General features: G+C 43.9%; 1 protein-coding gene across 2 annotated transcripts in view; it reads left to right on the forward strand.

Moving 5' to 3' along the window:
- IL1RAPL2 (interleukin 1 receptor accessory protein like 2) overlaps positions 1–27,609 on the forward strand; it is a 480,231-nt gene that overhangs the window by 236,621 nt on the left and 216,001 nt on the right. Inside the window, exon 3 of one of the 2 annotated variants that reach the window (XM_028715697.2) lies at positions 24,296–24,569. The exons of the other annotated variant lie outside the window; for it this stretch is intronic. Coding sequence (XP_028571530.1) covers positions 24,296–24,569 — 274 coding nt within the window. The remainder of the gene's footprint in view (positions 1–24,295; positions 24,570–27,609) is intronic. 2 annotated transcript variants of the gene reach the window in all.

Below are 27,609 nucleotides of genomic sequence, written 5' to 3' on the forward strand. Positions count from 1 at the left end.
CAACTATTTTTTTTAGTGGCCATGGGTTCAAATTCTGGCTTTGGTCCCATGTAATCACATTTGCTGCAGGTTTTTGCTAGGCAGGGAATCATATCTGTGCTCAGTCAGGCTCTGGCATCTAATTTACTGTCTCTGCTTAATGCAACCAGGCAGATATTTATCAAACTAAGGAGTACGGTTTGGTTTCCCATGTTTATGAGTCCCAGGGCTGAGTGGAAAGTGAGCCATTAACTTCAAGAAAGAAGCTATATGTTGTACGGAGTGTTGCATTGCAGTAGCTTTTCTGGTCTTAGATTTCATTTGTGCCCAAAATCCAATTAAGAAAACGGTTCCTGGGTGATTAGGCACTTTAAGAACGTGCAGTTAAATGGTCCGAAATATGTAAATAACTTCTGCGTATTTTGTTGTGATGCATATCCTTATTTAAAATTAATCGCTAATACAGTTCATGCAAAATCTGGACGAATCTCATTCTTTTTCATTAAATTGCCCTTTTAAAATCGATAATGTTTTCTTTAAAGGAAAGCTTTGGCTGTTACCAATTTAAATCTCATTAACTTTTGGCTTTACAGTCCAGGGTTCAGTTTGAGTTGTGTTGTTTGTGGAGATCTGAAGCAGCACACCACACACAATTCTATTGAACAAGATGCAGGAATACTGCTGCTAAGTAAATATTAGTTTGCACTGCAATCCTCTGCCGGTCTACTCAAAGAGACTTACTCCCAGGCAAGGGAACTTGGCAAGGATTTCTTATGAGTGGACATGCATAAGATTGCACTGCTGGAGTGTTAGAAAGTAGGGTTTTGAAGGGCTTCCTTTTAACCTACGGTAGTTTGACATCTTAAGCTGGCTGAAAACTTAAGTCCAAACCATAAAATCCAGTTCAAAATCTTCATGGATGCTTAGAGAGGCACATCCAAGAAAGGAGAGTACTGGAGATAAGAGAATGGTTGGTTCTACCACTGCTGTCACATGCTGACAGCTTCTAGGAGCCACAGGTGAGAGCTGAGTGCCGGGTGAGGACCAAAGGTGGACAAACTACCCCAGAAGGAGCACAAGGTGTCCCCCACAAAAAGTACTACCTCCCCTAACACCCCATACACCCCAGTTTCCAATATTACAGGTTAATTATTTAGCAAAACACACATATCAATTAATGAAAAACAATATCTAAGCAGTTTACCAGGTGAAGGTAGCCAATGGGTCTCTAACCCTTGGTGAGTTAGGGACTTGTCTATCCTCTGCATACAAAAACAGGCTCTGGCAGATTGAGCGGATGAGACCAATAGTGGGTCCAAGGGTCAAGAGGGTGGTTTTTCCACATGCTGTAGAGGGAAGTGAGGGGCAGATGGGGCTCGTCAACCTGGGAAGGGAGCCCAGCTAGGAGAAGGAAAACAATGATCCTAAACCTCCAGTGCCTTTGTGGGATATCTTTGGGAACCTACACAAATCTGGAATGGAGTCTCTAAGACAGTCGGATGGCACATTGTGTGCCTCCTTCTGGCAACTTCTGCAGCTAAGCTGGTGCCAAACATATTGCTCTACTTTCCTTTGGACCACCTCAGTGAGGCCAAGAAGGGAGGAAGTGTCTCGTCATCTGCGCAGCCCAGGGCCTCCATACTCTAGGCTTACACTCTGGGAAGGTCACTGCTAATACAACAGTTTGACTTCACCTTCAGAGGCGCAATCCATTGTCTCTCAAGATAGACAGATGCCAACCGGTCCTACCATTAGTCAGAATGAGACAACTGTATCAGGCTTCAAGTTCTTGGGGGCGTACCTGTGGGGATGCAGCAGTGGCAGCTCCCATGGCCATTATTCCTAAGACCCACCCCCTCCATTTGCAGACTTTTTCACTGGTGTTTCAAATATACACAATTTCACTGGTGTGGTGCCCTGGAATGCAACCCCCATGTAAATTGAGAGTTGCCTGTATATCATGGATTGAACATGTGACCTTCCCATAGCTGTCAACTTTTCCCTTTTCTTGCAAGGAATCCTATTCGGAATAAGAGAATTTCCCTTAAAAAAAATGGGAAACGTTGACAGCTATGGACCTTCCGTATGCAGAGCAGATGTTTTTTCACTAAGCTAGGGCCCTGGGGGAATTTGGGTTTGAATGTATAAACGCCCCACCCCATCACATAAGGGGCAAGGAACAACCCCTTCTCTGAAGGGGTCTTGTAACAGAACCCAGTGTAAGTGGCTCACACAAGGGAGCCACAAAAACAATGTGGTTGGAGCCATGGACTCAAAAAAGGTTGAAAATCACTGACATAAGGGACAGGGTAATGTTTTAAATCTTTAAAATGTTGGCCTCCCCAATGAAAATTCTAGCAACTAGTCAAGAAGCATCACTATTGCTCCAGAATGAAAAATTGGCATCGTTAGCTGCTGATTGGCAATGCTAGGCCTATGAAACTAAACCCACATCTGCTACAAACTTTTCTTGGCCCCTTAGTCCCCCACAAGTTCTTTACAGTCTCTGAACTTTTTTTGTTTGTTTTGACAGGATAGCTGTCATGAAATTGGCATATTTACTTTTAACGGCACATGCACACATGCACAGATGTGTGTGTGAGAGTGAGTGTGTAAAAATTGCTATTTTAAGCTCTCATCTCTTTACAAATGAGCTTATATTTCCTGACATTGATTACTTTAGGCATACTGATCCATCTGAAAGAAAGAAAGAAAGAAAGAAAGAAAGAAAGAGGAAAGCTTCAGTTCTTATCACCTTTGATGACATTTTAAAAAAAGTTTTTGGCCTTAAAGTAGCAAAATATTACATTGTAATGGGCTACGGTGCCTTAGGCGGGCTGTCATGGAGACTGAAGATTTAGCAAGGCTTTTCAAAAAAGTTGGCTGGAGGGGGAGTTTTGCCACTCTATTATTTGCCTTGCATAAACATTAAGACACCACAACTGCTGGTTGCTTTCAATTACATGGACTCCTGTGCCTCTTAAAAGAGATTAAGATGAGATTTGGGGAAGCATCAGAGAATTCTTAAAACTGACAGCCCTGACACAGCTTGATTTCAGATTAGGCAGGATCTGACATAAGTACATTTGCAAAGGGAATTCTTTTCAAAGTCATCATGTTGGAGGCATTTTGCAATGAAGACATCATAATAATGGCTTTAATATGTAAATCGTAATAATTGCATTTATTACACTGTCAAGACCAAGCTGAAATATCCATTTCTTTCATAAGAGGCAGAGGAGAAATAAAGTGGTGCTGGCTTTCATGTCTCTCTTAATTTGGTTGAAAAATAATAATTTTGATAATACAGTGGTACCCCGGGTTAAGAACTTAATTCATTCCGGAGGTCCTTCCTTAACCTGAAACTGTTCTTAACCTGAGGTACCACTTTAGCTAATGGGGCCTCCCGCTGCAGCCGCCGCACGATTTCTGTTCTCATCCTGAAGCAAAGTTCCTAACCCGAGGTACTATTTCTGGGTTAGTGGAGTCTGTAACCTGAAGTGTCTGTAACCTGAAGCGTCTGTAACCCGAGGTACCACTGTATCGGGGTCAGCAGTGGGTTTTTAAAACTAGAACCATGAAGTTGTTTTGTGTCTCCTAGATCAGAATTACATTGACAGACCAATCCTCCATGATGGGGCAAACTGTCTCATGATGATAGCTTTGGGTCGGAGGTCGGGAACTTTTTTTCAGCCAAAGGACTATATTTGCATCTGGGCCATCTTTTGGGGGCCACATGCCATAGGATTTCTGGATCCAGATGCAAAATTGTGTGGAGCAATCCTTAATTTTGTAGAGTAAAATACACTAGTTTCATCACACACACACACTACCCCCACTCTATCACCCATCCAGACATGAAAGAGGGATGGTCACAGTTCAAAGACACATTGAGGACTGGAGGGTCGGGGCTGAGATTAAGAAGCATGACCTGGAGATTTTGGCTCGGGAGCAGGTGTGGCTTGGGAAGAGTTCAGAGGACCAAGCAGAGAGACATGGAGGGCCTTGCTTTAGGAATACCAAGAAGAAAGTGAAGTTGTTTCTGGGGAATAACAGGGTTGTTTCCCTTAAACCCTGCTCATGAGCTTTCTGCAGACCTCTGGATAGCCAGCCACTGTGGGAACAGAGTGCTACTGTATGTATTTACACTGGCCCACTGTCAACAGTGTTCCCAGAATCAAAGGATGCTATGCAGTTACCCTGTCACAAGTGGCTACCCTGCCACTTTTGGAATGAACCTGTCTGCAGCACAGGGAGGGAAGCAATTCAGTGACTCTCTGGACCAATTTTGTTTTTTGTTTTTATAATAATTTTTATTAAGTTTACATTATTTTTACCATAATCACAATCCGTTAACACCATAACATCACCTCTAGTCTTGCTCAAACTGAGCCTCGACTTCCCCCCTCCCATTACTTGGCTTTCATAAATATTCACTTACAACTTAGCATTTCTACATCAACCTATTTACCTTCTTTCATGCTTATAAAATTTACCTTATTAATTGTAAAGAGATTCCAAAAATTAGCATTACAAAATATTTAAACTCAAACCTGCAAGCATTTTCAAATGTTTATAATGTTCTCTCATATATTGTATAAATTTACTCCCCTCTCTGGACCAATTTTGGGGAGGACGGGGTGTCCTTGCTAGCTGGGGCAGGCGGAAGAAGAATTGCCCTAAATCACTCCTTTCCTTCTCATATATGCCTTGTGTCACTTCTCTCGCTATTATGGTGACTGCTACTGGTGCTACTGGCCAGCCAACCAGTCACTGCCCTGTCCTCTCCCCATCCAACATCTGTTCCCTGGAACTGTAGGAGTACCACCAGGGTATTGGAGGGGCAGCATTATTCCTAAAGAACTGTCTGGACTGCTTATCTGTGCCTTTGTCTGAAGAAGGGCCCTTCCTCAAAGGATCAAACTGTGGTTGATGTGGTCCTGAAGAGCCCCTTAGGCTGGTATTCACCAACCAGATGAATGGACTGCAGATGTTTTGGACTGCGGCTCTGATCAGCCCCCACCAGCACAGCCCCATGTTGGTTGGTTGTTGATGATAGTTGCAGTCCAACAGTATCCGGAGGGCACGCAGACTGGGGAAGGCTGTATTAAGGGTCTGGGGCAGCCTTTGCCAACCCAATGGCCTCAAGTTGTTGTAGATTACAGCTCCCATCAGCCCCAGCTAGCTAACTGGGATAACTGGGGCTGTAGTCTAAAACACCAGGAAGGTCCCAGATTGCCAAAGGCTGGCTTAGGCCTTTAAAAGTCAACAGCTACACTTTAAAATTGAGCCCAGACATGAACTGGTAAGAGATGTAGTTGATGTAGTATTAGTATAATCTGTTTTGGTATTCTTGCTCATGTCAGAATTCTGGGCAAATACATTTAGAACCAGAGAGCAGTTACAGAGTTTTCTGTAGGGTATTTTGGAACAATATTTCTTTTCCAATCCTTTCATTGCTATTTTCAAAATAGAATCAATGTGAATTAATATACCCATGACTGACGCTTGCTGATCAAACAATAATCATGCTTCCTTTTCTTTTCTTTTTAAACCAAACAAACACTGAAGTTCCTTTTTTATTTGAAAGTGTCTTTTCTGGTGTAATGAAATGCGTACTTATATGTTCTCATCACAGAAGCCATTTATATTCTCCAGTGTGCATGCAGCTAATGAATTGAAATGAGAGAAGAAATGACAAACCTTAGTCTCAAGAAAGGGTCAACACCTTTTCAAGCAAAGGTCCTCCAGTCATTTGAGTGGAAATGTTAATTGGCTCACTGCAGTTGAAATTAGCTCTACCAGATGTTGGGATGGGATGGCATAAAACAGAGAGGGAAAGAAACTGTTCAGTGAGTAATGGCTGGCAGTAAAGAAGAGGGACTGTGATCTTGTGTGCAACTGAGTTGCTTCAATCCCACTGATATCAATGGAGCTTTAGCAACATTGTACATGGCCTATCAACCTCTGTTTTGTGATAGATGAATATGTGGATTTTGATCTTTCTTCATATCTTATTTTCCCGATCTTAAATTTAGCTTGGCTAATTTCTGCATTGTTTTGGTTTTCTCCGTTATAAAGGCTGCATGGAAATCTGCATGTTCATGCACATTGCCCCTATTTTATACACACTTTTGTAAGTAGTAATTTCAATCAATACAATGTATTGGATGCACACTATTTTCACCAACATATACATTTTTATGCACTATTTCACTTAATATATGCATTTTGGTTGGAGAATTGAATCCCAAATTTTGGAGAAGTGCTAATTTTGAAGGCTAGCTGCATTATGGGTTGGGTATGTGTGTAATTGGATAGGTTTCATTAAAATATGAACCAGATGCATTTCCCCCTTCCATTTCTTCCTCTAAGAAATACTGTCAGTGGTCCTTGACTTAAGAATTGTGCTTGATGGGACCAAACAGCCACCTAGTAATTCAGCATCCTGTTTCCATGAATCTCCCATTTCAGGAGAGACCACTGGTCCATCTAGCTCAGTCTTGTCTACACTGACTGGCAGTGACTTCCTAGGGTTTCAGATGGGGAGTCTCTTCCAGCTCAATCTGCAGATTCCATGGATTGAACCTGGGACATTGTGCATGCAAAGCAGATGCTCTACTGCTGAACCATGGGTCTTTCCCTGTAAAATAATACATTTAACAGTTGCTCCATCACTGAACTATGTCTCTTCTCCTATCCTCCAAAGAAGCCCACAGTCAGGGCAATAGCTCTCTATAGTTGTAGTCCCCTAGGAACTGGTATTCCATGACATATTGTGTCTGAACAACATAGGCTCTGTTTTGCCACTATAGCTTTGGAATGATCTAGCAGAGCTCTAGTCTTCTTACAGTTTAGCCAACTGTAGTCCTGCAGTGGTGCAGGTCTGCAAGAATTGAGACTTCCCATATTCATCTGTTTCTTCTCTTTGCCCTGTGAAAATAGAACTTGTGCGTTGTAGTCTCATCTGTTCCTGAATGTCAGCTATCCTAGGCCACCCACCCATACACATTAATAATTGTGCTACCTGTACATCTTCCCTGATGTGTTGAGAGAAAGAAATAATATTTTCCTCGCTCAGAATGGCTGTAAGATACAGTATATATATATTTTTAAAGCCTATTGTTTTCTGCCAGAATAAATATTTGATTCTGAGGTTTGCAGTGTGTGCCAGGTGTGGAAAATACATTCCTTTCAGGTGGCAAACCTTGTGCTGAGAAGGTTCATTTGGGGGTAATAATAAATAATAATAATAATAAAAATTATTTATATCCTGCCCTCCCCAGCCGAAGCCGGACTCAGGGTGGCTAACAACAATAAAACAGTACAAAAGTACAGCATAAACAACATTCTAAAATCATTCATTATAGAATTAATTAATTCAAGCCACTGGCAACCATTGGGCCAGAACTCCGCGAAGATTGCCGAGGGAGGGAGTCAGGCTGTGCCCTGGCCAAAGGCCTGGTGGAACAGCTCTGTCTTGCAGGCCCTGCGGAAAGATGTCAAGTCCCGCAGGGCCCTGGTCTCTTGTGACAGAGTGTTCCACCAGATCGGAGCCACAGCTGAAAAAGCCCTGGCTCTAGTTGAGGCCAGCCTAACTTCTCTGTGGCCTGGGACCTTCAAGATGTTTTTATTTGAAGACCGTAAGTTTCTCTGTGGGGCATACCAGGAGAGGCGGTCCCGTAGGTATGAGGGTCCTAAGCCGTATAGGGCTTTAAAGGTTAAAACCAGCACCTTAAACCTGATCCTGTACTCCACTGGGAGCCAGTGCAGCTGGTATAGCACCGGGTGAATGTGATCTCGCTGTGAAGACCTTGTAAGGAGTCTCGCTGCAGCATTCTGCACCTGCTGGAGTTTTTGGGTCAGTCTCAAGGGCAGCCCCACGTAGAGCGAGTTACAATAATCCAGTCTGGAGGTGACCGCCGCGTGGATCACAGTGGCTAGGTCAGGGCGAGAGAGGTAAGGAGCCTGTATCTGGGAACATATTTTGGTTAGCACATGGAAAAGATGGCAGAAAGCACACTAGATGGTGCATTCTCATCTCGGGCAATCTTTAACCTGCCAGTTTTCATTTGCTTTTCTCTCCATCAGTTGAATCTTTTTGGACATCCCTCCCCACTCCCACCCCTGGTAAAAAGCTGTCATCGGAACTGTCAGGTTGCCTGGCAGACATGCTGGGTTCTACTTTTTGTTGGAGCCCTGTCTAGTAGAACTCAGTGAAGTCTCCTGCTGCAGCTTTTATTTCTGAACTGAAAGGTCTACATGTGTAGTGGCATAAAAATGTGGAATGCTCAACCCAGAGAGGCTTGCCTGGCGCCTTCATTACTTATCTTTAGGTGGCAGGCACAAACTTTCTTCTTCTCTCAGGCTTCTGACTAATTATACAATCTATGACCTTTTAAACTGGGGGTGGGGGGAGAAGGATTGGTTTTGTTCATTATTATGTTGTGTATTTTTGTGTTTTTATATTGTAAACCCACCCTGTTATCCTCAGATAAAGGATGGTATGGAAATTAAATTAAGGTAAACAGATAAATAAGAAGCCACATCGAAAATTCAGTTTCTCTCACTCTGAATTGTCTATGTCAACCTTCTCCAATGTGGTGCCCTCCCAGTGTTTTGGACCACACCTCCCATAATTTCTAGCCTACATAGCCAATGGTCAAGGTTGATAGGAATGCTGGCCAAAAAAAATCTGGAAAACACTAGGTTGGAGAAGGCTGGTCCACATTGACCACGTGTGGTTTTACAGGGGTTTTAAAAGAAGGCATTTCCTACCCAAGGATGCTGATGATTGAGCCTGGGACCATCTAAATGTGCAGTATGTGGTCTGCAGCTGAGATATGTCCTGTGCATCTTCAAGACCATTTAGCTCATCTGGTCAAAACCCATCAATCTTCCGTTGAAATTCTTCAAGTTATCATTGTCCTTATTAATTGACCTGCAATTCAGGGTTGCACATGCTGGGGCACGTGGCACAGAACTTCTCTCCATCTTGTGAAGACCACATGCCCAGAACTCTGGGAGAGCGCCCCCCCCCCCCCTCCGTGTGTGTGGTCAAGTCTCTCTCAACACAAATACAAATGGAATCAGAATTTGAGCTCAGTTTCTGAGCTAGGACTAAGCTCATCCATAGCTGAGGAGAGGTGCATGCTCACTAGGTTGCTGTTGTCTCCACCCCCTGATTTGCCCACTCTGCAGATTTGTTGCAGATTTCCTGTGTACAAAATTAATGCATTTATCATTTGTTGTTGTTTGGTTGTTTAGTCGTGTCCGACTCTTCGTGACCCCATAGACCCGAGCACACCAGGCACTCCTGTCTTCCACTGCCTCCCGCAGTTCGGTCAAACTCATGTTAGTAGCTTCGAGAACCCAACTATCTTGTCCTCTGTCGTCCCCTTCTCCTTGTGATCTTTCCCAACATCAGTGTCTTCCAGGGTCTTTTATCACAGAATCATTAAATTGTAGAGTTGAAGGGGCGATCTAGCCCAAACCCCTGCAATGCAGGAATCTTTTACCCAATGGGGGGCTTGAATCCACAACTCTGAGATTAAGAGTCCCATGCTCTAGTGACTGAGCTAGATTGGTTCAGTGCGATACATCTTGCCTGTTATTTCAGGTGTGGGCACAAATGTCCACAGTATTAATTTTTGTATTTACTATCTGTTCGAACTTGCTATTTTAGGGCTCTGTAGCCTTTGGAAAACCCAAAAGCAGTTTCCAGCTTTTATGTGAGAGATGTGCATGCATTGTGGTGCAAAAGTCATGGGTCATGATGGACACTTCCTCTATCAGAGGAGATTTGGAACTATTTTAGAAGTATTTGCAATACTCTTGCAAAGCATTTAGAAGGACTAGTCTTCCTTGGATCCATGCCACTGAAGAATATTGATTTCTTTCAGTGTTTCTTTGCTCAATAAGGACTAAAATTTACTGCAGTAGAAGCCGCTTGCTGTGGCCTGGTCCAGTCAATTTCACAGCACATGTATGAGAGTAGAAAAAGCAGCTGCAATTAGTAACTAGGTAACAGAGGGCGGGGAATCAAATGCACAAGCTTTTCTTTCAGATGTTACAAGCTCTCTTATCCTCTAATACCAAACTGCAGCTTGTCATGATAATCCTAAAAGGGACACATTAGGGATCAGTCTAGTTGAATGGGTTTTTTCAAAGTATGGCAAGCTTGCTTGACCACTTGCCTAGCAGCCTCTTCACAGAGCCCTTGATTTAAACAAAAGCACAATTCTCATCTGCTGCTGTGTCCTTCTAGACACACTGAGCACTACATCCTAACAGGGTATTTCTGGGTCCAGCTGGGTCACTGTCAAGTAGGCAGTGTGGGGTATATTTTCTGCTTTGTATGTGACCAAATAATGCACTTCTAAAGGTAAACGGTGTTTCCGTGCGCTGCTCTGGTTTGCCACATGACCCGGAAGCTGTACGCTGGCTCCCTTGGCCAATAAAATGAGATGAGCGCCGCAACCCCAGAGTCGGTCATGACTTGACCTAATGGTCAGGGGTCCCTTTACCTTTTAAATCACACCACTCCAACAACATGGGTTATTTGGGCAATATGGTGCTATAAAACCACTATGGTGTGCTTGCTTTACTTATCCTCTCACTCAAGACAAACTTTCTGACAGTTTACATGTGCTCTTTTCATCCAACTCTAATCACAAAAAAGTCATTTTGCTTGATAACAGCAGAGAGGCCAATGTGCTTCAGTCTTTTTCCTCAGAATTATTGTCTGCTTAATGCAATTTAAAATGAGAAGAGGGTCAGAATCATGGGCAGCTTTTAATTGATCAAAATATGAAATATTATCAAATGGTACCTTATTAAAACATGTCTAGTGGATGAGAGTCAGAAAGGAATATACATTTTCTGTTCTCCCCCCCCTCCCCCTTTCATCTGTTCCTTTTCACTGGCAAGATAGTTTGGCTATGTTAATGCTTCTCCAGATGGAATATGCCAGACTAATGTACAGAATTGCTGCTTAGGTGGCCTTTTAATATATATGTTCCTTTTCTCTGCTTTCCGCCATATCCTTGGAGGAGCAACATAACAATTGACTGCTCTCCCCTCATTTTCATTGATGACTATCTAACTACAGTAGAATCCAAAGTGTGGAGCTGTTTTTCATCATCACCCATCACAAAATGCACAGATTCCTCTGTACAGATGCACTTTTCACTCAGAAGAGCTGAGTGCTGGAACAAGAGTGCTCCACATAGAGTAACCTTTTTTCAGCCTGAGGGTCATGGACTGATTGATGGGAGGAACCAGTTGGGGAACCAACAAGGGAAGAAGCCCAGGGAGTGGTAGTCGGACAACAGTGAGTGGCCACAGGGAGTAGAGGGGAAAGACCGGGAAAAGGAGGTGTTGGAAGTTGAAGGGGTAACAGGGCTCAGTGAGCGGGAAGAGTCTGTGGTAGAGAGAAGTCCAGAATCAGAGGCAGAAGCTGAAGTGGGGGGTGGAGGGAGGCCAAGAGGCAGAGAGGAGTCGGGCTGGTGAAGAGTCATAGGTGTCTCCCCTTTCTGCTGAAACAAGCTCTCTCCCCTCCCCCTTGTCTCCCAAAACCAGAAGAGGCATGAAAAGGGCAGAAAAGAGATTGGCTGCATGTCTCTGATTGCTTAGGAAAAGCCCTGGAGAGAGAAGGTCTTAGACAACTGTGGGGAGGCAGGAGCTTTCAGTCTTGGGAACTGATACATGGGGCAAGACCTACCGGAGATGAACTGCTCTGCTCATTAGACCTGGCACTCCACCAAGTCTGTGGAGACAGTATTTTTTGCTAATAAAGAGTTAACTCCAACTTTGAAAGGTGTGATTTACTGCCAGCTCAGTGTTTGACACTGAGGGCCACAGTTGCTTCTGCAAAGCTTCCAGGGGCTATGAGCCAGAGGCAAAAGTGAGCAAGGTACTGGACGTAAAATTTACCTTTCTATAGTAGGGAGCATCCTTGAAGTCACTCACAAATAGCCAACACCTGTACTGAGCAGGCAGGCACACAGGTCACCTGGTCGCAGTCCTCCCCACCACAGTGAGCTGCATTATATTTCTATTTAAATTAAAATAACATATGCAGATGAATTAGCATATACAAATTGTATGCAGATCTGTGTCTTCTCTCTCTCTCTCTCTCTCTCTCTCTCTCTCTCTCTCTCTCTCTCTGATGCCATAAGTGACCCCCCCCCCCTAGTTTGTAAATCAGCATTGGTACCTAAAAGGAACAGGGTACATTGGGAGCCCTGCAAAATTTTGCTTTCAAGCTGGGTGCAAAAAATAAATAAAAAATTGCTTAAATTACAACTAAACCACTCTTTCTTTCTTCTACATGGTGCAGAACACTAATTTCTTCCCTACCTAGGCTGATTGTAGGTTTATCATAGGCCCCAACCTTAATAGGCTGCCAGTGAGCAATCAGCTAGAAAGTAGTGTTTGTTTCATAGCCTTTACAATATTGTGCGTTTGAAATCAGAACTGGGTGTTCTAAAGGTATTGCCCTTGATGCTTACTGAAATCTTGGGGTGAGCTTTTTTCCTTTGGTATAGTTAATTATATGCAACATATGCAATCATTTGCACTATACTTTGCAACAAAGGTTGGGACGCGGGTGGCACTGTGGGTTAAACCACAGAGCCTTGGGCTGGCCGATCAGAAGGTTGGCGGTTCAAATCCCCGTGACGGGGTGAGCTCCCGTTGCTCAGTCCCTGCTCCTGCCAACCTAGCAGTTCGAAAGCACGTCAAAAGTGCAATTACAGTGGTACCTCGGGTTACACACGCTTCAGGTTACATACGCTTCAGGTTACACACTCTGCTAACCCAGAAATAGCCCTTGGTAAGCAGCAGCAATGCAGGCAACCAGAGTTTTGGTGGGCAGTGGTGCCCCACCTCACTGTCTGTTACAGGCACTCAAATCACATTGTGGGCTTCCCATAGGCAAATTGTGGACTAGAGGGGCCTTTGATCAGAATTCAGTGGAGCTTTTCTTAGGATCTTGTGCTGTAGGATCCAAGCTGCTATTTCAGGTTTGGGCATACCAAACAACATTGTTTACATTTTGTCATTTGAACCACAGACTGCCCCACCTTCTCTGCAATTGCAGAAATTGTCATTGAAACTTTCTTTGGTTTCTAAAGAGGTTCTTCCTGTGGTGTGAAGGGCTGTTTTTTGAGAAACCTGAGCCCAAAGATTCCTTGGGTCTTTTGAATTAGTCCTGTAGTTTTGGGACATATGTGTGTAGGTGTATGAATACACTCATATGTGCCCGTGTATAATCCTTGTCCCCTTGATTATATTTATTAAATTTGTATCCCTCTTTCCTCTGAAAATCTCAAGGCAGTGTAGCCCACCTATCCTGGCTTTTCCTATCAACAACCCTGTGAGGTAGGTTAGATTGAGAGTTCACACAGTGAGCTTCGTGGCTGAGTGGCAATTTGAACCTGGATCTTCTCAGCTGGAGTGTAACAAGCTAACCACTATACCCCATACTGGCTCTCATCTTTTGTAATAGCTCAGTCAGTGGAGCATGAAACACTTAATCTCGGAGTCATGGTTTTGAGCCCCATGTTGGGCAAAGGATACATGCATTGCAAGGAGGTTGGACCACATGCCCCCACCCGGTCCCTTCCAACTCTGCAGTTCCATGTTTAAGTCTGTAGACTTGTACAGCAAAATTCCTACTCAGCTGGTGCCCATTTGGATGGGTGGGGTAGAAAGCAGAGAAGTCAATGATAGATGGGAGCTGAAGCCAATGTCAGGCACAGTGTCCAGCATGAGGTTGTGCTGTTGAGGCACTATTGGTCTCCTGGCTTCCCTACACAGCTGGTAGCTGGCACTTACAAAGAGTGTGAAGGGAGTGGTAACAAGCAGAGGGCTTGGCCCAGTGCAAAACATAGTGGTTAGAGTGTTGGATTGGTTCCACCACCGGATGCTGCACCAGATCAAGCTCCTTGCACCTCTGCCTTCTCCTCTTAGTAATCCACTGGGTTGGGAAGCCAGGAGAACCTTACCAGCTGTTCCTGGTTTTGTCTCCATTCTCCATTCTCCAAACTTCTCAGGGAGCAGGCTGAGGTTGGTGGAGCAGTGCCCCGTTTCCCCAATTGAACCAGATTCAACTGTTCCTACTGGAAACAAGGAACAGCATGAAGTGATTTGATGGGGCATGCTTGCAATATACTGGAGCATATGCAAGAGTAAAATAGCATGAGTTGTGTAACTTTTTTTCATTTTCATTTTTGCGTTGAGCTTAAAAATTCTGACACGTCTAACAGTCCCACAATTATGAATTGCTTCGGGTGACAGTTGCTTACAAAAAGTGTTACAGGCAGATTTGGAATGTAAAGATTATTCATATGACAGCAAGCAGAGAGACAAATTACTTAGTGATTGTGTACACGCTCTCTTATAATTGCTCATAAATTATTATGGTTCATGCTAAAATGCACCCAGAATCCCTAGACCACTGGATTTATTTAAAATATGAACCACAGCAAATCATTTGAAATGTGGCGTACTGCAGTACATGTTGTACAATTATTGCAGATAGAGAAATATATACTCTGGCTTGCCAGCAGTGAAGTTCATTGACAATCCATTGTCGGATTTCAAGATTTCCTTTTCATCTATTCCTGAAACTCGGAGCATGATTAGTTGCTTGATATAAGGGCTATATTCTGAGGGCTTCTGCACATTAACAGCAGGATCTGATGCATGTCTACTTCCAAGTTCCATTGAGTTCAATGGAATTTACTCTCAAGTAAGTGTGTATAAGAAGAATGTGTGATCCTAAGGGCCCTTTCAGAGAACTTCATTGTGTTCAGTGTGGCTGGCCAACGTTGCTGCACTGCTCCCATCTGCCTGTGCTGCTGCTGCTGCTGCTGACCACCTCTCTGCTCTCTCCCTCCTTCCCTTTCATGCCTGCCTGAAGGAGGCAATGTAGGAAGAGGAAGTGAGCAGTTGGAGGTGAGTAGCTGTGGAGGCAAGACAACTCCTGCCTACCCACCTCAGGCAATGCAATGCCTTGTGCCGGTCCTGATGCACACCAGATTGGAGGACCTGTGGCCCTCGAAAGCAAATGCCATTGACACAGGCTTTACATACAAGTATTGCCTACTTGGGTATGTGACCTCCTGCATACAAATCCTGTGCTATACCACCCTCTGAGTTTGGCAGCCAGTCACTACACCCTGTAACAGTGTGCTGCATTATTTACTTCCCTTTATTTATTTATTGCATTCTATGTTAGTCTTCTTCCTGGTACATGGGGTTCCCGAGGCAAGTCTCCCTTCACTGACCAGACCAAGGCTCCATATGCACTAACCTGTTTGTAGCAAAAAAAAAAATGTAGTTTTTCTCAATGCAGAATCATGCTCATCCTCAACATGCTGTTTTCAGTCTGGGTTGATTCTAGATCCTGAAACCAGAGTGGATTGTGGTTGCTTGGTATGCATTTAAAACGACTCCTTCTGATTGGTATCAAGGGGGCTTCCCAGCCAAAGGAATGCACATGGCAGATAGTTAAGTATTTATTGTCAAAGGTAACACTCACGGTCGCTTCTACAGCTCTGGATATCTACGCACACCAATCCAACTGCTAGGCAGCTTTCCGAGATCTGTGTTCTATGGGACAGTTGCAGCAATTGGGGACCATTCCCCTTCCAATGGTTTATGTATCTTCTCCCAACGGGCTGTGTACATGTAGCCAGAGACTGTTTCTGTGTGGAAAGTTCCTCTGCTCCTCCCTTTTCAATCCCCTCCTGGTTCTAGGAAGGTAGTGGTGCAGGAGAGGGTGGGGAAGCACCAGTCTCTTCACTTGCCTGACTTGACTCTTCGTCTTCTCCACCCTCCAGCTCTGAAACTTCCCCTGCTTCTGATTCTTGCCTCCTGGCTGGTACGGGTCCCCAGAAAGTACTACATGTCTCTCCTGAGTCGGACTCCAGCCCCGCTGCCCCCTGGGGCACACTCATCAGCATCCTGGCAGTTCCTGACAATTAGGTTATCTACACCTTTTCCTCCTTGCACATGCCCCAGGAGAATGAATAAGAAAGTAGCGGTTGTTATTGGGCAGGTGTGGATCAACTCCCATTGTTGGAACTGCCCTCATCTGTTTTCATATGTCCCCACTGCAAGGTAATGCAGAATTAATCTGCAAAGAGCTATTATTTTAACCAATGAAACCAATTTCTCAAGAAGCACTTTTTGGTGGCAAAAAGGCAGTAGATCTAGGCTGTGTGTGCACTACCTAGAAGAAACAATTTCCAATGATTCTGGAATAAAATGTCACGGGCACACATCCCAGGAGTTGGCTTGTATGGAAATAGGTTGGTATAGACATAATCTGAAACAAGCTGTATGTTGTAATTATTAATGTATCTAATAAGAACTAGGTTGACCCAAACTCAAATGGCTTTGGGACAGTCTCAACCCAACCTACTTCATAGGATTGTTGTGAGAAAAAAACAATGGGGGAAAGAAACAAGACAGACCATCCTTAAAGGAAGGCAGGATAAAATGATGGCAAGATTACCATTAACACATCTATGTCGCATAGCTATTGTGAGGATGAAATGCTGCATAGGAACATGGAAAGTTGCCTTACATTGGGCCATCTAGCTTAGTATTGTCTACACTGACTGACAGCAGCTCCCTAGAGTTTCAGACTTGGACTCTTTCCAAGCCTTACTTGGAGATGTCCAACATTGGACCTGGGACCTTCTAGATGAAAAGCAAATGGTGCCCCCCTGAGCTAAGGACTTTGGGATATACTACTCTTACCTCCTTGAAAGAAGGGCAGGAGAAAAATGATGGTAAGCTTGCTTTGATGCACCAACCTTACTGGGTTGTGAGAATAAAATTGTGGGGAGGGGAGATCCAGCTATACCACCCTTACCTCTTTGAAGGAAGGGTGAGATAGAATGATAGTAGCATATGAAACCCCATTTTTGTAGCCCCCATCATGTTTAAAACAATAGCATGGGGAATTTTCCAGATAAAGCTTGCGGTTTTTGTGCTCCAATGACTGGTAGTTCAGTTACTATCTTGGGTGGGAGGGAATCTTACTTTACAGCATAAGCTTTAGAGAGCTTGACCTAGATTTGAGCCCATGCACAGCTACGAAAAGAAGAAACATTCTTGATGTGGCTTTCAATGAGAGAAAATGACACGGGCGGGGGGGGGGGAGTCATCTTCTGTTTGATTAGCCTCTCTTCAATGATTATGATTTAGTCCAAGCTCATTTCAAGTCCCCCCACCCTTCCCCTAAATGTCATCAAATGTTACGTACCCTGTTATAAATAGTCTTCAGTCAGTTTCTCAGAACATGTTGCTCTTTGTAATTATCTCCTTGGAGCTCGTTGAAGACTTAGCCAGGCAACAAATGAAAGAGCTCCAAGCCAGGCAGAAACAATGAAGAATCATGGCTTACATACATCGCTCCCTTTCAGCAGAGGCATCCACATCCTTTCATTATTCCCATCATTAACTGCTGTGCTTGGTACAAAATTGTAATAATATTTGGACCCAGCTGAAGAAAAAGACAGACTTGTCAATGTGGAAATGTATTATGTCACTTTTTTTAAAAGAAAAAGAAAAAAAAGATCCCAATTTGCCCCAGCCCCAGGATGTCTCTGGAGTTGTTACATATTCAGTAACATGGTATAATTCTGGGTTAGCCAATGTGGCTCCCTCCAGATGTTGAGGTTATGTCACCTTCCACATATGTCTCTGGGCAATGTGCACAATATAATAAAAACAGTTTAAAACAGCACAGGAAATAACAGCAAATGAATGTAAAAATCAATGCAAAGTGGGCACCCATGGCAGAGAAATATCTATCCAACTGGGAAAGCTTATTGAAACAAAAATGCCTTCTCCTGTCATATCTAACCGGAACACTGCTCCACAGAGCAGGAGCAGCCACACTAAAAGACCTGCTCCAACTTATGGTACTTCAGATCTCTTTGGGACTGCTAGGAAAAAGACTCCTGCATACTGCAGTAATCTGCTGGGTATATAAGGGATAAGGCAGTTCTTCAAGTAATTCTTTGGACTATGACTCCCATTAGCCCCAACCAGCATTACCAGTGGCCAGGGATGAAGGGAATTGTAGTCCAAAACATCTGGAGGGCAACACAGTGGCTTACCTTGATGATGAAAATTCTCCAGTGTGAAGTACTTGTGGTACCTGTTTTTCTATCGTTGTGGTCTGGCAACTCCTGCAGCCCAGCGAGCACCAAACATATTGCTCTGCTTTCCTCTGGACCACATCAGTGAAGCCGAGAGGTGGGTCTTGTCGTCTGGGAAACCCAGAACCTCCATACACACTGTCCAGGCTTGCACCCCAGGGAGGTCACTTTGATGCTGCTAATGCAGCAAAAACAACATGGGAAGCAGCAGTTATGAGTTACCAGTCTCTGCAGCCACAGCAGGCGCTGTGATTCTCCAGCAGTTTAGATTCACCCCAGGATCCACACTCTATTGTCTCTTGAGTCAGACAGATGCCAAGAACAAATTGGTCCTGATGTAAAGCACACACACCTTGAAGCCATATTCATGTGCATATAAGCAGCTGCCTTATACTAGTTCGGACCATTGATCTACCTAGTGCATTATATCTACAATGACTGGCAGTAGATCTTCAATGATCTACATACAGGGGTCTTATGCAGCTATACCTGGGGATGCATAGGGATTGAACCCAAGACCTTCTACATATATGACATGGGCTCTACCTCTGAATTTTGGTCCTTCCTTACAATGCCAAATTCCATCCCAGGGGAAATAACAGCTTGAGGTAGCGAGAGAGATTTCCATTGGAGCCATAGCATGGCAGGGAATATATTAAACTTTCTTTATTGTACAGAATGCTCTTGGTCTTGATTGCCACTACGCTGCCCCCCACATGCCTGCTGTTTTCAAAAAATAAAACCCCAAACTCAGAAAATGCAATCTTCCGTTTTATGTATTGGCTAGTTGGCCCTGTCTGAAAGAGGCTCTTTAGATTCTCAAGCAGAGAGCATGCTTTTCTAGCTCTGCTCCCTAAGATACTAGCCAGTGTGGTATAGTGAATCGGGTGTTAGACCAAGATCTGGGAAACCAGGGTTCAAATCCCCACCAATAGCAGGGCCAGGGGGGCAGGGGGGCACTGTGTGGCACATGTGCTGCGAGGCCCTGGAGTCACTGCCCCTTCCAGGTCCTCAGCTTGTGCAGGGCTATCTCTGAAAAAAAGCTCAGCAATTGTGGGTGCCTTAGGGGGGGCTGGCGGGAGTTGCCGGTGGTCCCCACTCAGCTATGAAGCTCTCTGGGTGACCTTGTGCCAATCACTCACTCTCAGCCTAACCTACAGTGTTGTTGTGATGATAAAAAGGAGAGGAAGAGGACAATATTGAACTCCTTGAAGGAAAGGTGGGATAGAAATGTAAACTAGATTCTGGATCCCCCTCGTGCAGAGTATGTCTTTTACCATTGAGCTCTGCCATCTCCCTATTGGAGGGGTGAATCTTGGTATGTCATCTCTGTCCTTGCCCATTGCTGTGCACCTGGCATGGCTGGGAAGAGGTAGAAAGGGCATAGCTGCCCATTATGGCTATGTGAAGCCCCTCTTCATCTGCTCTTTTTGAGCAGATGGTTACAATCATGGCTTTTGTCCTATGCCTACCCAAGAGTCTAAGCTTGATGAGGATTGCGGAAGAAGTCCATTATCATGACAATCAAGCCTATGAATGGTGAAATAACATGAAAACGATGGATTGTTCTTGATCTCTCACTTTGAAAGCAACAACAAGGATGCTTTCAGTACAAGCACTGCCCTAAATGTCAAATCAAGCAGACTTTGTTTACACAAACCAAAGCCACGTGTACCATTCAACCAAGGACAGGGATGAATATAGACTGCCTGTTTTCTTGGTCTAAAGGGTTAGCTGTATTTGATTTCTTAGGGCAACCTTAAGATCCACTTTTAATAAGCTGTTCAAACAAGCAACCTCTAAGCAATGAAAGATAAATGTTCAGCCCTTGTTAAGGTCACTCTGAGGTCCTTTTTTTATTTAATCTAATTTGCTTCATATCTATGCTTATTCACCATCTTATGATGCCATGAAACAAGTTGTGATTGTTTAACCATCAGATGCATAATGCAGAGAATATTCAGAAAGGTTATTCCCTGAGGAAGCAGGGTTAAGCTCCATGCAAATTGTTCTGCTGATACAGTTTGCAGTTGTAACATAGGAATCTGCCCTACACAGAGTATTGGTCTATATTCAGTGTTTCCCAAACTTGAGGTCTCTAGCTGTTTTTGGACTACAGTTCCCTGACCAGCAGTCCTGCTAGCCAGGGATAATGGGAGTTGTAGTCCAAAAACAGCTGGAGATGCAAGTTTGGGAAGCACTGATCTGGTCTAATACTGACCACACAATGAATAGCGGCATGACTCCAGTATTTCAGACTGGAATCTTTCCCAATCCTAGCCTGATATGCCAGAGATTGACCTGTGAACTCTGGCCTTAGCTCCACTCATTCATATCCAGGAGCATCCATGTTTTTGTCTGTGCAATAGGACAGACACAGTGGCTAGGTTTTTCAGGCTCTTTTTCAGTTACATTTTCTGAAAAAGAGGATTTGGTGTGACATTAACACCAAGAACATTTTATTTTATTTATTTTACATATGACTCTTACGTTAGTTTTCAGATCATGCCTGCTGTCTCTTGAACTTAACCTGTCTTGAAACCTTACATGACAAAGGTTTACAAATGGAAATTTAGCTGAACCATGCAAAATGCATTTGAAATATGGTTCACTTGCTCAGTTCAAGTGACCACACTGTAATTAAATTTGAGATGCTGTGATTTGGAAATTAGTCTTCTAAGCCTGGATTTGAAGGGATTTGAGAGGAGCTTAAAGTAACTAAAGAAAAATAATTAAGAGCTAGAGAGAACTGTCAAAGAGGGCTGGGATTTTGGTAAGTGATGGATTTAGGAGAGATCTTTGTACGCCAACAGTGCGATCATAACCAGTGGTACTGGCCACCCCAATTTCTGCTGAGTGGGGCATGAGATTCCAAGGCGTCTCAGGGCTCAACCAGGGTCGATGTTCCTTTGGGGAAGATAAGGCACAGAGGAGTCTGCAGTGTCTTTGAGATATTATTTATTTAGACACATTTACAGCAAAATCTTCAGTGGAGAGAGATTTCTTCAAAGCAGCCCAGCACTGGATTCCAGACATCTCCATGTCTCTCTCCCAGCCTGCCTTCAGCCAGTCTGCCAAGAAGGCTTTGGCTTTCACAGCAGTTCATCAAGCCCATCTCTAAATTTGAAAGGGATACATTTTTACTTTGTGACATCACACCCGCTGTTACTTCCATCTCCCAACTCTGCTATTTACCCAGGGCTCAGGCAGTGCATCATTGACTGGCCACTATCCAGCAATTACACCTTGATGGCCTTTCTCCTTAGGCCAGGCATGTCCAACTCCCAAGAGACTGTGATCTACTCCCACTATCATCATCATCATCATTTATTATGGTCAAAGACCAGCTCGCAAAGCACAACTGGAACACCTTTCACAAGAATAAAATATACATTTAAAGCAGTGTACAACAACAGCTTAAAGATTAAAATCTAAGATAAACTGGCAATGATCTACCCATTGGATTGATCAAAGTTGTTGAGCTTTTTTGGGGGAGCCTGATGCAATTAGCTAGTTTTGACTACTCATCTTTTCCCATTACAATAATTTATAATAATAATTTATTATTTATACCCCACTCATCTGGCTGGGTCTCCCCAGCCACTCACCATTATGAGCTGGGGTTTTTTGGGGGGGGAGGTATGATAGAAAGACAGAGGGAGGAAGTCAGCCTGCTGGTGAGGGAAGCAAGGAGTTCTTGCCTTTTGCTCAGAAGAATCCAGAAGCTCATGATGCTTGGCATGCTCTTAGATGCAAGTGAGCTACTGCTACATTCATGAAGCCATAATTCACCCAAGGTGATTGTAGATCACACACTTGCATTGCAGGGATGAGGGAAACTGTGGGCTTCCAGAGGTGGTGGACTCCATCCTCTGATAGCCAAGCATGGCTAGTGGTCAGGGATGATGCAGCAGCTCAGCAGTATCAGAAGGGTCCCTGGTGCTTCATCCCTGGAGAAGGGTAGGAAACTTGGGCTGCAGTGACTTGGGCTGCAACTCTCTCTCTCTCTCTGCCTCAACTATTTTTTATCTCCGCTTTTAAAGAAGGGAACGAACGGGCTGTTAAATGTAGCAATATCGCTTGCACTGAGTAGTGCTGCAATGAAACATTCTACCCTAAAACACTACGGGGGGAGGGGATGTTGTAAGAAACCAGAATGGCTTTTGCCCAGTTGTTGGCACCTATCTACAATGGAGTATGCCTCAGGGGGGTGGGGGGCATGAAGTGAAACTGCTGGAAAAATCACAACACCTTTTGTGACTGTGGAGACTGGTAACTTGTAACTGCTGCCTCTCACATTGTTCCTGACCTCCCCAGGGCACAAGCCTGGGCAGTGTGTATGGACATCCTAGGCTGCCCAGATGACAAGACCCACTTCTTGGCCTCGCTGATGCAGTCCAAAGGAAAGCAGATGTTTGGCACCAGCTTAGTTGCAGGAGTTGCCAGATCACAATGGTAGAAAAATGGCTTCCACAAGTACTTCACACTGGAGAACTCTTATCATCAAAAACTATTCCAGGGTAAGCCAATGAGCTGCCCTCCAGATGTTTTGAACTAAAATTCCCATAATACCTGGCCACTGCTAATGCTGGTTGGAGCTGATGGGAATGACCTCACTCCCTTCATCCCCCCTTTCTATATGGGAGACCAACTGACTGAGGGAGCAGGGTTAAGTTCCATGCAAACTACAGTATACAGTTGTAACATAGGAATCTGCCCTACACAGAGTATTGATCTATCTTGGTGTTTTCCAATCTTGGATCTCCAGCTATTTTTGGACTATAGCTCCCAGGACCATGGTCAGGTGATGGGAACCATAGTCCAAAAACAGCTGGAGATCTAAGTTTGGGAAACACAGGTGACCCAGATCTTGTTTTCATAAAAACAGGAAGTGGCACCATATTGAGTAGAGGGAGGGAAGGGAGGGATAGATCTAAGAAATGTGTTAGAGAGCTACATGGATCTGAGCTTCCAGTAACACATTGAAACACTGTACTGAAGGGAAGGCCCTTTGGGAATTTGGGACTGTGTTGAAAAAGTGAGAAGCTTTGAGGGCTTAATGGTTTTTTGTGACGATCCTGGTGTTTTGGGGGGCAGTTGGAGGGTATGAAATGACCTTTCACTTTCACTGAGCTGTAGCCCTGCCCCAAGGAGTTCCTCCCACATTGCCTGGAATTTCCCGGGTGGGCCTGGGAAAGAGCCATATTGCAGTGGTACCCATGTCACCATGAAAGCATAAGAAGGGGCCTTGGGGTGGGAACGAAAACTAGCTAAATGACTAGGGTATTGCATGAAACACAAAAAGTTAGCCTCTTCCTCTTTTCTGTCAAAATTATAAATGTTTTCTGTGGAATCTCTCAAGTCCTTGTACACTCAAGTACATATCTTAATTGGTTTCTAATAAATGCCTTGCGGGGTGGCCTTCAAGTCAAAATTAAACATGGTGTGGATTTTGTCTCCACCACTAATCAGTATTTTACACAAAACATAGCTCACTAGAAAGAGGAAAAGGAAAGTGGAAGAGGTGGTTTTGAGAACAGATGCCATTCTAGGTGTGTGTTTTTTCTATTGGAAGAAAATTGCAATCACTAAACTGGTCAATTGGGTCAAGTGGTTGAGGTGAAAGCTCTAGAATTATTAATTAAGGATGGTGCATCTTGGCAGCAGGAATGAAAGAAACATAGAAAAGGGAATGGGGACATGTGAAGCCACCAATGCCCTCTAATAATTACCTAGAGTGTTTATGTCAAAATGGGTAATGTAAACCATCACTTTTTAATTAGTCTCATGTCTTATCATGGAGTGGTAAATAGCATTGTTTCAATTGTTATTTCTTTAGGGATGAGATTAATTTATATCAGTTTCCTAAGTTGTTTTGTGTTTCCATTTTCCATGTTTTACCGTAGGACTGCCAACAGGTAGGGAACAATGGTTTGGATCCAATGTTAGTCCTACTCAGAGCAGACCCACTGAAATTAATGGGCATATATCTAACTTAGATATATTAATTTCAATGGGTTCTGCCCTATTAGAGACTTTGAAACTTTCACACACTCACACTCACACTCACACACAAACTCACACACACTCACACACACACATACTGTATATATACTTATTCTTTTTGTTTGCAGTGGATGGTTGCATCGACTGGTTAGTGGATCTCAAGAAATACATGGCTTTGGCAGGTGAGCCCGTTCGAGTGAAATGCGCCCTTTTCTACAGCTACATCAGGACCAACTACAGCATGGCTCAAAGCACAGGCCTTCGTCTTATGTGGTACAAAAACAAAGGAGACTTGGAAGAACCCATTATCTTCTCTGAAGTCAGAATGAGCAAAGACGAAGACTCCATATGGTTTCATGCAGCAGAGGTTCAAGACAGTGGTTTCTACACCTGCGTGCTAAGGTGTGTATCATGCTAAACTATAATTGCAGGTTTAATGCATTTTGAAATGGTGCTTTGATTTAAGATTCAGAGCTGTGGGGAATTTGAACCACATTTTCTGAAGCACAGTGCAATAGCTTCACCAGTTTGGTTCCAGATGTTTCAAACTCCAACTTTCAAGCCCGAGCCTAATAATAATAATAATAATAATAATAATAATAATAATAATTCACTTATTAATCACCTTCCATGGAAGCATCTCTAGACAATGTACAATAGAAATAGATAAAACAGCAGAAATATTTAAAAAGCAAAGCAATGTAGACATTCATGGCAGAGACCCACTCTTCTAGCTGGGAAAGCGTGTAAGAACAGAAATTTCTTCAGTTGTTTCTGGAAAGTGCAGATAGCCAGGATCTCAACAATAGTGCAATTTCATAGAACAGGGGCAGTCATACTAAAAGTCCTGCTCTGAGTTGATGTCAAGTGGGTTTCTGTTGCCCATATAAAACTGCTTATGTATGCATCATAGAAACAGCTAATCTGTATTGCTTCTCATTTTCCTTTCTTTCTTCGGGAATCCTGATTAATTTTATATTTATGATAGCATTGTCAATGTAGCAAAAAAGAAGAAGGGGATAAAGGGTCTCTGCTGCAAGGATCTTACAATTACAATCTAAATTTTAATGGGTGGGAAGGAGGAGTTGGAGCCATGCAAAACAAATAGCAGAGAGCAGAGGAATGGGAGAGAACCATGAGGGATAGGTTTGAACAAGTGCTGTACATGGTGTATTTACAAATAATCACACCCGGTACTATTCATACCATTCATAATAATTACGCCCACTTCTGTTGGATACCTACTTTAGGTAGCACAACTGAGTAAAGCAAGCCCTACAAAATAGCAGATTCAACAAAACTAGCTCTCAGAGTAAACTTCTTTGCAGATTGATTGGCACCAGGATAAGGAATATGTTGCAGCTCCCAACATCCCTGACCATTGACCGTGATGGCTAGTGATGATGGGAACTGGAGTTGAACAACCTCTGGAGCACTGGAGGTTCCCCATCATTGAATTAGACATACAGTCCTTTCCTTTTCTGCTGTTCAGGCATGACCAACATTTCTTATGTAGCTAAAATAGCACCATTCTATGGCAACTACAGAGGAAACATAGAATTGGGAAACCCATTATATTAGCTGCAAGTGGGGGTGGGACAGGTGACAGTGGTAGACATTTCCCTGTCTTTCTGCAAAGCCAGGAGGTGAGGGGAATATCTCTGTGGCAGGAGGTGAATCTCAAGTGGTTACAGAGATGTCCCCTCACACCTCTGACAAAGCTTGCCTGAGCACCGGCCAAAAAAAAAGTCATTCTAGACTTGGTTTGTGTGTGTGTGGATACATTTTGAAATACATCATTGATGCAATGGTAATGTATTAGTGATGGTTGCGGGCCCAGGTGCGGTGAGGCTGCCAGCGGCGCCAGGGGTGTGGGGTAAACAAGACACAAAGGATGAAATAATCATGGGACAAACTTCTTTGGATTAAAGAGGCCAAGACTTTATTGGTTACAGATGTCCGTAGGCTTTGGCGTAGGCATTGGGTGTGTATCCTGAATCATCTAGCCCGACTGCTGGTTGATGGTTGATTGATCAGAAGGGTCAATCCTGGATTGAGGATCACCCTATCAAATCAGGCCATTTTGTGTGTGTGTGTGTGTGTGTGTGTGTGTGTGTGTGTGTGTGTGTGAAAGGGGGTTGCTATGGCCCTTCAGTCCCTGTCTGGGTGACTGGGCAGAAACATGGCCACCTGGACCCCTTTAATGGAGTATGCAGGTCCCCTGGAGTGGGAGTGGGGTGGGTTTCCCGATTCCCACCCTCCAACCCAATGCCTTAACCACCAACAAGCTGTGACAATTGCTATGAGGGATGTGCCAGCCAAAATACCCTCACAAGAAAAGCAAACAAATGGCATGCAGACCCAGGGTGGAAAGACTGTCAGCTGTCACAAAGGGGAGAAAAGCTGTGACATTCATACATGGGGACCATGCATATGGCTCTGAGGTGGGTGGGTGGGGATTTCAGAAGAGACATACTTCTGCATAACTCTGGATATTCTCTGTGACTGTCACAACACTATGAACACTTGCTGTTAGATTAAAGTTTGTTTTCTGACTCCAAGAGGGCTTTCTCTTCCTGTATGCACACTGCTGGTTGTTGTTTTTTCATAGTGTGTCTGGTCTACAAAATGTTGTGGCCTGTAAGGATATGTGTGCAGTGTGTTGCTAGGTACTACCACTGAAGATCTGTCCTACTGCACACATGCGCCAGCTATGCTCCTTGGGCCTGCCTTATGTTCTGTGCATGAAGAACAGCTTTCTTTTCCTCATTCTTGCTTGGGTGAAAAATGAAGTTTTGGAAGTACAGAATCAGGCAGGCTTTTGCACATACACAGTCTGTTGTAAAAGTCTCCTCCCCCATCCTTTCAAGTTGCTTCAAGGCAATGGTGACCAGCACTTATGGATGGGGGAAAATTGAATTCAGTTTGCATTTAACAGGAAACCTACTTAATCCACACTTTCTGAAACAAGGTGTGAATAGCCAGACAACCATCCTTTGAAATTTGCAGTACTCCAAAATTTGCAATACATTACTCCAAGTAATGTGTATCAAAAATGCATATGAAAGGGCAAATAGAGTGCATAAAACTGCATATATTAACATGCTAAACTGGGGTATAAAGGTAAAGGGACCCCTGACCATTAGGTCCAGTCGTGACCGACTCTGGGGTTGCGGCGCTCATCTCGCTTTATTGGCCGAGGGAGCCGGCGTACAGCTTCCGGGTCATGTGGCCAGCATGACTAAGCCGCTTCTGGCAAACCAGAGCAGTGCACAGAAACGCCGTTTACCTTCCCGCCAGAGTGGTACCTATTTATCTACTTGCACTTTGACGTGCTTTTGAACTGCTAGGTTGGCAGGAGCTGGGACCGAGCAACAGGAGCTCACCTCATCGCAGGGATTCGAACCGCCAACCTTCTGATCAACAAGTCCTAGACTCTGTG

This window comes from Podarcis muralis, chromosome Z (assembly GCF_964188315.1).
Source record: "Podarcis muralis chromosome Z, rPodMur119.hap1.1, whole genome shotgun sequence".
Taxonomy (NCBI): domain Eukaryota; kingdom Metazoa; phylum Chordata; class Lepidosauria; order Squamata; family Lacertidae; genus Podarcis; species Podarcis muralis.